We start from the raw sequence: 14,154 nt of genomic DNA on the forward strand, positions 1-14,154 counted from the left end.
TGTTATAACTTGTAATTAAACAAATAATTAACTACAAAATTGAACTCACCACATAAAATATAATTTACAAATTTAAATATCATATGAAGATTGTAAAATAAAAGATTATTTGAGTTTCGGTTAATTTGGGTATTTTGAAAATAGATTCATTTGGGTTATATGGCTTTTGGGTGTTTGATTTGTTAAGGGTATTACGTGTTCTAGTTAATTCGGGTGCAAGGCCCTGGAATAAAATACATATCAAAATACAATATAAGTATAACTATTGCATTAAAATTTAAAATCAAATATTGTATTATTTAACATTTCACGAACAGGTTACATGAAAATAGATTGATAGTTTAATATCATAACTATAAATTTCTACTAGTCACAATGCTATACAAATATATTCTCCTAATATAATGTGTTATGATGCAATAAGTAATATTATAAAGGTCAGAAAATTATTCTCAAGTAACATTATATTTTAATTTTGAATTATTAACATGTATAAAACAATAGAAATAAAATAAAAAAATACTGCTTAAAATACTTCAATAAATTTATATAATTATTAATTAATATTACAGAGATCTAAATGATTTAAAATTTGAGTCTTCATTCTTAGATTGTCTAACAAATAATAATATTAATATTAAACAATGATTATATTTCATTGGAGGTTATATTACGTAAGTGCTCAGGCCTCAAATAGTGTAATCGTAATATATAGTTTGACATGTATATAAGTTGTAATCAATAAGTTGAGATAACAGATTAATCAAAATTATTTTTGGAATTGATTATTTAAAAATTATAAATGTGTGAAGATTGAGCTTTTAATCCAATTTTAAATATTTTTACGAATTAAAATAATTATTAGATTAAACTAGTCATACTATATTTTATCAAACAGTGAACTACTATCACAACATTTTTGGTATGTATTATTATTTTTTAAATATTAGTTACTCAACATTCTCGTGTGATTAAAAACTGTTATTTATGATAGGATAACTATTAGATAATCATGGTGTTTTAAAATATTATAAATAGTAGAATATATTAATGATATGAAAAATAAAGTATCACTAATAATGAGTTAAATACTATTAAAATCACTGAGTTTAATGTCATACAAAAAAAAATTAGAAATTTAAATTTAAACTATAAATACAATTTAAGACAATCTTAAAAATTAGTTTTATTTCACATAAATAATAATTAAATTTAAAAAAAGTTTGAAATTATTTGGAAAAACTTTAGTGTTATTTTATACACAAGTAATATTGTAAAAATTCTAAAATACAAAATAAAATATAATATAGGTACTATACAACTAAAACATATTCGTTAGAAGTATATTATAAAAATAATCTTATTTTTTTTTTAGATATTTTATTCATTGTGAGACACCACATGCATTGAATTAATATACATTTGAAGTCAGAAATAACTATAAAATATACCATCTATCTTCTTCTTATGTTTTTAAATTAAATATTGTTATTGAGTAAAATATTTTAATATTATTTAAATTAGAACAGGTAAAAATCTATTATATGTGAACTTATATTAATATTTTATAATTTTAATTTACTAAATTCCATGTTTTTTTCTACACTATATTAAAAATACATAATTCTCAAATACAAGTATTACCCACAATGTAACCTAGTGGTGATTTATGACTTAAGATTGGTCAATAATTAACAATGTTTAACTGCAGAAAAGTGTTCAAATAATGGTAAATCCATACAACTTAATCTTTACTGTTATATTCATAATACAGAGAGAACATTTGTTTATAAAAGCTAAACAGGCTATCATGTAGTATGCGGTCTACCAGTGAATTTACCACAGCCAGTCACTAAACAAACTGAAATTAGAATTTTATTTTGAAAATTCAAGTTTGACGCTTGAAACATTTTCGACAAAATTGTTGTATGGATACACTAGAATTCTAATTTTTGTTATTCAGCATATATTATATCAATGGTTTCATATTAAAACTAATTGATAATGGAATTATAATTATCATATTTAATAGGTAAACTAAAACAAAAAATGCTTTATTGTTCAACTAAACATTGACAAGTGTTTTTTTAAGCTCAAGGTTTAAATATGTTAGATATAAGATACCTACTTGATAAAAGGAAAAAATATTTCAAAGTGAACTTTTAAATTTTGGTAAATATTATACATTTATTACATTACTAAAATATTAGAAGTATATTTCTTCATACATATCATTTTAGATAGAAATTTAGTAGATCTGAAGTCCCAAATGGCAAAATTCATTCTGGATACTAATTTTAGTAATTTTTTATTAAAAACTAAGTATAATTAGTAAAATATATTAAACAAATTTTGATTCAATGTTTTTTTTTCTATATAAATTTTAATAGTAAATTTTACAATATTTAAAGCACAAAAATCAAGAAATAATTAAAATCACAATAATAGTTTAAGATATAACAATAAAAATAATAAATGTTATTGTTAATTTAAAGGAATATAGCAAGTAAGATGAATAACTAAAATGTATCAGTTGGTTGTACTGGGTTAGAAACTTTCCTATAAACATAATAAATTATAATCATGGTATCACAACTCATAATGTACAGTTTAATATATTTCATCATTATTTGAAAGCTTGATTTTGATTTATTAAGCTTACCTAAATTTATTCATCAAGTCTAATATACTATAGCATAGTTCACACACTTCACGATCGACTGACTTATCAAAAGCAATTGTTTGAAGAATGTTAACACCATTTTCGTTATTGAGCATGTCACAGTATTTTTTACCTAAAAATGTTATAATTATTATACATATAAAAAAAAATAAAAAAAATTGTTTACATTTTGGTGCAAGTTTAGTACAAATATATATAAAATACACTAACCATTTTTAGTACAAACATGAAGTATGGCCCATGCAGCCCAAAGCTGAACCTGTGGTGTATTGATTGATTTCAGTAGCCCAATAAAAGGCTGGAAAGATCTGTATGCAACCATTTCTCCCTCAGGTGGCACCCAGTGCTTTACAGTATATCGTAGTTCTTCTAACACTTCAGCTTTATTATTCACAGTGTACATTTCCCAACTAGGTTCACATGCTAAATGAGCAATTATTCCAGCTGCAAAATAGCTTACATCAATTTGTACAGATCGCAACAAACGTCTGCAATAAATAATTTATATTATATAATTAGTAATGACATGAATACATGTACAAAGTAAATTAAATCTACTACAGTACCTTAGAGTGGGAATAATATCATTGCTAAATAGCATATTTCTCAAATGTGGTACTTCAGCAATATTATTTACTAAACCAAGTACTTTAGTTTCTACAGTACTATCACCAATAAACGTATTTAATATATTCATATATAATGCTAACCCTCCTTCATCAATGAAAACTTTACATGTCGTAGGGGATTCATCTTAAAAATAAAAGTAATGTTAATCAATTAAGTGTTTACTTCAATTTTTATATTGAATTGAAGTTAAATTATTATGTAAGACATATAGACTTCTTTTACTTTCTTATTCCTGTTATCAATGGAAATTATATTAATACATCTTTCATAATATGCATACATAAATTTAATGTATTCAAAAACATCATGTCATATTTTTAAATTATTATTACCAGTCAGGTTCCAAAGTGCGCTTAGTGTGAACTTCATAGTCACATCAACAATTCGAGTAGACAGTTTTTCAAATACTATTGATAACAATTTAGCCATATACCTTGGGTTAGATCCTAATTGAGATGTTTCAGATGTAGAAATTTTTGCAGCTACAAAATATAAAAAAATTTAAATCAAAAATAATTACTCAACTAGTCCATAAAAAAAAATAGTAAAAGCTTTACCTAATATACTGCAGATTGCAACACTCATGCGGTTCATGACGTTATCATTAAAAAAATGTAAGGAATCCAAGACTAATTTTGCACATCTGAACTTATCCATTTTTACATCCTGATATTCACCAAAATTTAATATTATTAAAGGAAATTTTGATTAAATTTTACAAATTATACAATATATGGTTGTATACAGTCACAAAAGAGAAGGGACCTGATTTATGATTTTTTTTTAACTAGAATATTGGAAATATCTTTCAACCATGAGAGGGTGGGGGAGTCAAATCAAAATGTGCAGGAACATTTTCGCATAACGAAATAGGCAACTGTTGCTACTAATAACTGATGCATTTAATTACGTTACCATATAATTTAAAACATAATATCTACGACTCAATGTTTTTCATTAAAATAGACAAAATAGTTTTCTAATAGTCGTTTCATATTATTATACTTCGGCTGTTTAAACAAATTACAAAAGTATAATGCACTCAAATGAAAATAATAATACCTAATAATATATTATGTATAGATGATTTAATATTACTGAATAAATGGAAATCGTTAAGCTGTAATATTATTTCAAATATATAAGTAAAAACTGAAAAAAAGTTTATGTGGATGAAGCCATGTAATTCTCCCTGGTTAAAATAATTAAATAAATTCATTCATTTAAAAAATATCCAATATAAACACCACTTTAATATCGTTTAATGAGTTATGATATACATACCTGTAGTATACGATCACTACATAATGTCAACAGCGTATTTTTCTGTAACTGGTTATGATTGGGAAAACGTTCCATGGCATCTAATGTTGCTTCCACTACTTTAGCCAAAACACTAGGATGTATGTTTAAAGCTAGATCACTCTTGGTTAAATTATAAAGACAAGCAGTTGCTGCCATTTGTACTGGGAAACTGTCAGAAAGACAGTTCATCACATTTAAAATTAACTAATACAACAAAAACCAAAATTACAAATAAAAAAAAAGTATTTAAAAATAATACAATGCTAATTATTGTAATTTAAATTACTTGGATAATGTCAACTTTTGGGTAGTTATACTTTTCAGTCCATTTAAATAAGTGGTAAAGACATTTTTGAATATATGTTGGACGTTTTTTATAACGTTTCAAGCCAGTTAATAATTGCTCTTCTGTCACAACACCGGTAACCTAAACACATTAATATGAAATAATTTATTTTTTTTATTTTAATTTATTAAAACGATGAAGTGTTGAATTAATAAATCATAGTTTATTATTAATATATACATAATATAATATATTTAAATAATACTAACTACTAAGTCTCGATTATATAATGGATGAGTGGGAACTGTGAACATGGCCAAACCACAATCATCCATATGCATTAAGCCTAAAAATCTTAACTTTTTATGAGTAGTCAAAAAATCTTGCATGATTCTTGGACCAACATTATCACTTCCTAAAAAATTTAATTCAAGTTTTAAACATTAAGTATAAATCGGTACAAATAATATACTCCCATGGTATAAGTATTAATCCTTAAATAAATCAAAATATAAATTATTAAAATCCTTAGAATAGGTAGATCTATTAACTTTTACAAATAAATAAATTAAGGATACATATTAAGTGTACAAAAAATATGTGATTGATAAACATACTTTGTTTCATACACAGTAAAATTAATGATATGGCCTTGCAAGTTAAGATAGTCTACAATACAATACATTAAAACTAACCAGATATATCCAATGAAACCAAATTGGGTAACCAATCAGGATCAGTCAAGAATTGTAACCAAGGTGTATCACAGCTAAAATTCTCAAACGGATGAGAATATTTTTCAGATGATAAATCCAAATGTGTTAACGATGTCATACATTTAAGTGGACTAAAGGCAATCAAATGCATTGTAGCTTCCTATGATAAAATTAACCAAAAATCATGATTTTATAATTAAACTTTATACACTCATACACAGTGAAACTTCCATAAAACAAACTTCTATTTAACAACATTTTCTGTTTGCCAAATTATTTTTATGAACCAAACCAAATTAGAACTAAATGTATTTAATTATATTTAATAAAGTTCACTATAATAGAAATTTTATTTATTGCCCACGAGACTTTGTAGTATACAAGTTTCACTGTACATATGTTATACAAACAAATATATTATTAAGTATTCATAAATCATATATTATATACCTACTAATTATATGAATATATAATATATATTTTGTAAATTAAAATTTGAAAATCTTTTTTTACTTATTAGTTATTACTATCTTAATTATTGTAGTAAATTGTTTATAAAACCTTGGATAACACTTGTTTGTTACAAAACTATTATTTTTCTTCTTAAACTATGTTAATAAAAACAATTTGTTTTTACCTTTAAATTGTACACGCTTAATTTTTTTAATTGGTTTTTCTTCTTTCCCAAGGGTGAAAGTGTGTCAACTTTTGTATTAGAAATATCTAATGACTCCAAATGAGGCAAATCTTCAACCACAGCAATTAAATTGTTGGTACTAAACTCAGTATTACTTACATCAAGTGAACGTAGGTTTTTTAATTTTGATAATGAGACAGCTACACAAAATTTCAAGTCACTAAAAAACATATAATAGCTAATAAATAATGGATAATAATTTGTGATAACAAAATGAACACCTACTTAAAATTTTTTTCGCTATAGGTATAGGTAAAAAATTATTAAATTAAATTATCAATTATTCTTTTAATATTAAACTAAACATGTATTAAAGCCTTTAACCAAAAACTTACTAAGAATCACTAATGAATGAACTATTGGAGACACATAGTGATTCTAAATTCTGTGTCGTCCATTCACCTAATAAACCAACGAGTTCATTTACTGGACAGTCCAAACCATAAACTTTTAGTTTTTTTATTTTATGCTTTCTTAACGTTCTTAGTCCTTTTGTAGTCAAATTTTTTGTTTTTGGTAGTGTGACATGCCTAAAAATATAAAATTATTACAATATATAATAATTATAATATGATAATTACATAAAAATAATACTAGGTAATAAATTTGATTTGAAATAGACAGCTAAATATTTTAATATTTTTTAAATATGTAACACATTTTTTGTTTTTGATCATTTTTAATGTTTATTAGGTATTAAATATAACATCAGTGATCATTTCTTATCATGAATAATTCAAATATTATAAAAGATTAGGTACCTATAGATACAAATTAACTGTTGGCAACAAATTAATATATATAATAGGTATTATTACAACAAAATTAGCCATTATACTTACCGTCTTGACAAATTTTAGTAGATACCTAAGTGGCTAATGCCGAGTTGCATTAAAAATTTATTAATTTAATGGTCCATTCATGGGCCATTAAATCATGTTGAAGGGACCATTAGCTCACAATGATTTGTTAAATGTTTAGTGATTGTTCTTGCAAACCAGCATAAGTGTGTTACCTTTACTTAATAAACTAAAAAGTGCCTAATGTCGAAACAGAAAGAATTTTACTTTGTATAAATAAATTAAATTAGTTAACTAGGTACTATTACATTGAAAAATTCAATATTATTTTATAAACCAATACAATAAAAGGTCTGTTTAAAAAGTAGTATCTTTTCTCATTTATTAACAACAGAGGGTATTCATAAATTAGTAGGAATTAGTAGGTAGCTATAATTATTTATTTCGCTGTACTTATAGTGAAAAAAACAAAAAACTATCAACAAACCTCAAATAGACATTTTTATGGCTGAATAGTGATAGTGTTTCATCATTAAGTTTATTCCGTACACTAAGTTTTGTCAACAACATCTCTGACACCTCCATTGGCAAGTATACATTGCTGTCCCAGAACATATACTTAGGTTCAGAAGGCTGCAGGTCAGTTTCACTTATATCTTGTTCTGCCATGTAAAATTGTTCAATGTTGTCGCAGACATAGTCAATGCACAAATCCTTCAGTGTTTCAGGATTGGCGTACATTACGGATAGAAAAATCTCTTGTAGTTTAAATATAAAAAATAATAACAATCACAAAAAAATTAATATAGTACGATGCTATGTTAAGCCCTTAATGTTAACCGATGAGTTCTCAAAAGTTAATACGAAAGTTACATTATTATACTATAAAAGTCAGCTGATTTAACATGTTCGACGAAGACTGAAGACTGAATAACAGTTAACAATATTTTGATCGTTTAATAGGTATTGTGTAGTATTATCACTATTCTGTGATATTATTATCTTTTCGGGAAATGCATTCATAGATATTATCACGGACCATGGCTTTATCTTAAGCCATGTCACGGGCTAAGATATAGAACTGGAATCGACATGGTCGAGGGGTAGTGGTAGTAGGCTGGTCGTCAAATGTTTCTAATGGTACAGGTGTTGTTGCTAGCGCATTCTTGTTGAGTTCATTGGCAACGTACTAAAATAATTATTTTTAAATATTAATATATTATTATAAATTATAATCTATTATTAAAATTGTATTTTTAGTAACCTAAACCTATAGTGGCTACTGGCTAGTATATTTTGTAGACGTGCCATCGCCCATCAGGCTTAACTTAAAGTCTTAACTGTAAATTGATTTAACTGTGCTTCACATGTTCAAAGTTCGTGACTGATTTTTATTTAGGAACGAAATTGTACGGAAAATAAATAGGAATTCAGTTGGAGAGGCTTATATGTCTGTGCTGAGCATTTTTCTATTGCAGATGTGATTACTACTTATAATGGACCTAATGATTTGTAAAAAGTAAAATAAAGTATTTAACATAATTTATTTTTTTATTTTCATAAAATATACACAGTTGGTTATTTATATTTATCTATACATATAATATTTTTTAAAATAAAGTTTGATTTAGTAAACCAATATTTTAGCAAGCCGTTATACCTGGTAATAATACCAATCAGTAAAAGTGTGGTCTTGAAGTATTAAGTCATGGTAATAGTTAGATATTATTGTCTTAAGTCATAAAAAAATCTTAAATTTTAAATACATTGCATTGAATATCACACAAATACATTATTAATCCTATTAGTACCATCTCTAACCACATAAAGTCACTCATGTGAAATCACAACATTTTTCAACTTTTAAATTGGTTTAGACATTTTTACTTCAGTAATTTGTACTAAGCATCAAACAAATATACCTGTACTTTTTAAAATAATTAATGTTAATTTATTTGTAATTATTTTAAAGAAAACATCAAATTAAATAATTGTAGAACCAGTGTACTATGAATATTATGAAAATTGAGTATTGTCTAATTCCTAACACAGATAGCGCTAAGTACTACGCATGTACCTCTAGAAATATTTGGGTATCACTGATAATGTTTTCGATACCAGTCCTGTATGTCATGGAATGTGTATATTAAAGAACAGATAGGCCACGGACTGAGATATAATTATAATTAGTCCGTGAGATAGTCCATTTATAATTATCACACGGGCATAATGGATTTATAAATCCACTTCGCACACGGGAATGCCGTGGGATACCACTTACCTAGCACACAGTGTAAAAAACGGATGCCAAAATGACTTGAAAATGTACGGCAATCCAGGAGTTCGGAAATCTCTCAACAGAGTACGCCACTATTCGCCCGGGGGGCCTATTTTATTTCAAGTTTAATGCGTAAATGCACTATCAAATATTTAAAATGTAAATAATATAATGTTCATAAGATTAATATAAAATAGATGGAATATATTATTATTATTTTATAGATATAAACCAAGCTAATACTATAATATTATACTACGTTATTATGTTAAATTGAAATAGGTATATAAGCAGTTATTGAACATTAAATTGAACAAATAAATACAATTTTAACCATTAGTTTATTTATTTGTCAATAAGTTATTGATATATTTTAATATAATTATAATTATATGTTTTCGATAGTTAGTTCACCGGTCAAATTATAGAAGTTCGATACGCAACCTGTATAATATCTTAAATCGTGTTTGCTGACATAAATTATATAAATTATCACGATAAAAAATATTTGTAAATATTGCCATATCTGCATGACTGCATAATATTATGGTATATTATTTAATATTTATTTATTTATTTATTTATTTATATTAAATACGGGACGAGCCCAATTACATTGTTTTGCATTGCATGGCCGCTATTATAGTTGTCATTGATATTTTGAAGAGAGTATAATATACTATATAATAATAGTTAGTTAGCAGCTAACTAGTATAATATAGTTACTTTACAATAGTGAATCCAAAATGTTACTTCAAAAATGTTATTATTTAAAAAAAACGTTTGATAATTTTTTTAACGGAATATTATTTTGTGACTGTATAACATACGCTGGAACGTATAGCTGTAGTTAATTTAGGTATTTTAGATAGCATATATTACATCGCTCTAATATACTTATATAGTTATATACATAGGACTGATGAATAAAAAAAACTCAAAATATCTACGCACATATAAAATAATTTTTCACGAGCAAAGCCGTTCGGCTTTTTGAAGGGTTAAATAGGTACTTAAATCTGATTAGTTGCGTGCTTATTAAATTACAATATTCATTGCTTAGTTGCATCTTTGCCTTAAATTCATAAATAAGCGTATACCCTATAATTTTTTTACGAAAACACCACTGCCTATAACAGGGGCGGGCGGATCTAGAGTAAGGAAACTCTGGGTCAGGACACTTATTAAAACCAGTAAGAAATCTATATTTGTGAACTAGGTACCTATATAAAACAAAAAAATAATTTATACAGTATGTATGTGTTTATTTGAGGGTTCAAGTGTCCAACTACCCAAGATCTGAAAAGAGGCTAATTTGATCGGCAAATATTAACTGTGGGTCAGCTGACCTCCTGAGCTCCCCCCTGGCCTATAATCTAAATTAGACAAATTAAGAGCATATATATGTACAAATTTGGAAAATTTTGATATTAAATATAATACAAGTTTATACAACATAATATAAAAACAATAAAAAAAACCCGTTTCCTGCATAAAAAAATATATTATTTTCCGAATGTCTTCCACAGACTATATAGTCTGCGTGTCTACGGTCAACCTATATAATATATTATCGATTACATTTACGTAATTTACCAAAATAGATCTATTTTGTCTTGTTATTTACTAGGTATCTGGCTGATAACATCGCAACGCGTGTAGGATTGTAGGAAGTAAACTTCAGTTAAGTTTTTTGTCATAATTTATCGCATTCTTACCGTTGGTTGATTATGTTGCAATTCATTTTTCAAGTCTTTATCAATTATTTAAAACTATATTTTTATATATTTTTTTCATATAAATATTATAATTTTAATTAATTGATAAAGACTTTAAATATGTTATTGAGAACGATTTTTCGAGCGACGTTATCGTTCATCTTAATTTTAGATACCGAGCGGAACGATTAATGTATTGATTTTACAATGATGTGTGTTTTTTTGAAATTTTTTTAAAATGTCTGCCATTACATTTTAGGGCAGTTTTTTTTCTATAATTGTTAATTAAATTTTATTTGTTGGGTAAAAATGCGTGAAAATGTATAATATTATTACCATAGGAGTTGAAAAATATTAAAAATACTTAACCACAATTTTTTTTATAAGCATCAACAAAATTTATCAAACTTAAAATTTAATAATTATTTTGTAAATAAAAATTTATAAAATGTTCAACTTTTATATCTAAATTCTAAGGATTGAAAATTTAAACAAGGTTCCACGTAAAACTACTTGAGGATGCAGCAACAGTGTACACCGAACTTCAGCCCTTGCCCCTTGCGTTGGTGTATAGTATCGCCGAGTATACCTATACTGCTCGCCGCAGTATGAGCTAGAAAACCAAATTTGCGCCCCCTCATCCAATTTTTTTCAAATACCATGCTCATTATTTTTAAAAAAAACTGCTCTGTTGACAAGTGTATATTTATTTTATTATATAAATATCTTTTATTATTATAGACATTGCTTTATTATGTATTATATAATTAAATAATAATAACAGACTAAAAAAAATAATTTTAAAAAAAGGTGGGCGAGTGGATGTTGCTCTGCTGTACAGAAGGTTACAAGTGGTGCACTTTAATGTATGGTGTTAAATTTGAATTCAATGATATAATATTATTATATAAGAAAAACGATTCTGAGCGAAGACGGTAAGTCAGCCTATGATATTACAAAGTATATTTGATGATATTGTGAATAATGTAATTTATATATAACTTATTTCGTTGGAACCTTGTTTTAAATGTTCAATCCTTATAGCTATAAAAGTTGAACATTTTATAAATTTTTAACTACAAAATAATTATTAAATTTTGTCAAAATTTGAACTTTAAATGCTTATAAAAAAAAATTGTGTCAATTTATTTTTAATATTTTTCAACTGCTATTGTACAAGGAGTCTTGTATTGACAATTATAGAAAAAAAAATAAAAAAATTTGAAGCTCACAATGTCCGTAAACAGCTCAAAAAGAGTCTAAATATTTTCAAAATGTTATGGTGTATATTAAATGAAAATATAAACATTCAGTGACATTTTTATGTATCTACAGTTATTCGTTTTTGAATTACAACAAAATAACAAAATCGCTACATGAGAAATCGAGTGAATAATCAATCTTATAAAAATATGAACTTCAAACGCTCATAAAAATTTGATTTGATTTGCTTGTAGACATTTTTTTTTTTTTGATAACGATAGACAATCTTATAAGGAATCTTGTATTACATTTTCTAATCTTAGATTTAAATAGAACATTTTTTATGAATTTCTAACTCAAAATAATTTGCACATTTTCGTGAATTTTCGATTTTCAAAATGAGATTTTACATTGGGTTTACGCTCCTAAAATAACCCGAAAACTAAATAAAAGTTATAACTTATTTATTAAATATTAGTTCATAAGAAAAAATTGTTATGATATGTTTTAATGAATTATTTATCTATATAGAATTTTAATGAATTATCTATATAGAAGTATTGAAGATAACAAAATGCGTTGTGTTTAATGTATTTTAAGTTCAATTTAGTAAATGCGGCAAACGTGTTTACTGTATTAGGGATTAACAAGCCCGGATTAAAGATCAGTTGGTCCCCTGGACACCATATACTTAGTGGCCCCCCTTTCAACTTTAACTTCAAAATAATTGTATCATTACATATTAACTACTTTATATTATTTAGGTATTATATAATTTTTTACTATATCAAAAATATACAGAGTGTATCTTATGTCATTGTACGCGGGTTTTTTTTTTAACAATTATGGATCGATGATATGGAGTTTCGTTAAAATAAAAAAGACGTGTTTCTTAATTTTTAACAGGCAATTTTTTTTATAACATTTTCAACATTTTTAAACACGCAGTTGAACCAATAATAAAATCGACTTTATTTTTCAAATGTTTACCACTATATTTTTTGATGGATTCCGGTAAAGCTTTTTTTCTGAACATTTTGACAGTCAAATAATCAATTTTGGTTCGCTAGATTATTAACTATGGTTCTCTAAAGTTTAGTATAATATGCATTAATACTTTTAATTGAAATACATAATTTACAAGAGCTAAATAATTTTTTTTTTTTTGAAAACTATTGGACGCGTTAAAAGAATATATTTTGGGAAAAAAGATGGGTCCCGGGACCGTGCCCCACTTGCCCCCCCCCCCTTAATCCGGACTTGGGGATAAATGAATGTTTTTCGAGCGAAGCGAAAAAAAATTTTTTAGGTTACCTTCATACATATTTTATTAGTGTGTATACCCATAAAAATATTTACCAATACACCACTGAATATTTGAAATTTAAATGCTTATAAAAAAATTGTGACGATGGATTTTTAATTTTTTTCATCTGCCTTTGAAACAATATACTAGGAGCATTCTATTAAATTTTCAAGCTTTTTTAACAACAAATAAAATTGTATTGATATTTATAGAAAAAAAAATTTAAAAAACTGGAAACTGAAAATGTCCGTAAACAGCTCAAAATTAGTCAAAATATTTGGAAAATATTCAGTAAAAATTAGGTACTTTTAGGTACCTCAAAACCTGCATATTTTGTTATTTTGTTAATTTTAATATTTTATTTAGTTTAATAGGATTTCAGTATTTATTTTGTTTTTCGTTTTTTTTTTTTTGATAGAGAAAGCAAATACCACGGTAATAATATAATAAGTACATAACTTAATATGATAACTGACGCCACCACAGAATACCTATAGATGATAACATGAAAACCAAAAAAAAATTTATTCTG

The 14,154-nt window shown here is 25.7% G+C and overlaps 1 protein-coding gene across 1 annotated transcript; it reads right to left on the reverse strand.

Annotated features, from left to right (window-relative positions):
* Positions 1 to 1,092: 1,092 nt before the first annotated feature.
* On the reverse strand, positions 1,093 to 8,105 carry LOC132943092 (protein zyg-11 homolog B-like). Its single transcript, XM_061011897.1, has 13 exons — positions 7,605 to 8,105; positions 6,653 to 6,847; positions 6,258 to 6,477; positions 5,600 to 5,780; positions 5,174 to 5,319; positions 4,905 to 5,045; positions 4,598 to 4,822; positions 3,871 to 3,979; positions 3,646 to 3,795; positions 3,250 to 3,436; positions 2,894 to 3,171; positions 2,663 to 2,795; positions 1,093 to 2,559 (listed from the first exon to the last, which is right to left on the reverse strand). The coding sequence occupies exons 1-13, from the start codon at positions 7,856 to 7,858 to the stop codon at positions 2,520 to 2,522; spliced, it is 2,259 nt and encodes a 752-aa protein (XP_060867880.1). The 5' UTR covers positions 7,859 to 8,105; the 3' UTR covers positions 1,093 to 2,519.
* Positions 8,106 to 14,154: the final 6,049 nt, after the last annotated feature.

This window comes from Metopolophium dirhodum, chromosome 4 (assembly GCF_019925205.1).
Source record: "Metopolophium dirhodum isolate CAU chromosome 4, ASM1992520v1, whole genome shotgun sequence".
Classification (NCBI taxonomy): domain Eukaryota; kingdom Metazoa; phylum Arthropoda; class Insecta; order Hemiptera; family Aphididae; genus Metopolophium; species Metopolophium dirhodum.

Coding starts and splice junctions, on each gene's coding strand:
- LOC132943092 (XM_061011897.1), bottom strand. CDS start 7,858: ATGTACGCCAATCCTGAAACACTGAAGGATTTGTGCATTGACTATGTC. Junction 4,823..4,904: donor CAAAAGTTGACATTATCCAA/GTAATTTAAATT, acceptor TTGTTGTATTAG/TTAATTTTAAATGTGATGAA. Junction 3,437..3,645: donor CGCACTTTGGAACCTGACTG/GTAATAATAATT, acceptor TTTATTTTTAAG/ATGAATCCCCTACGACATGT.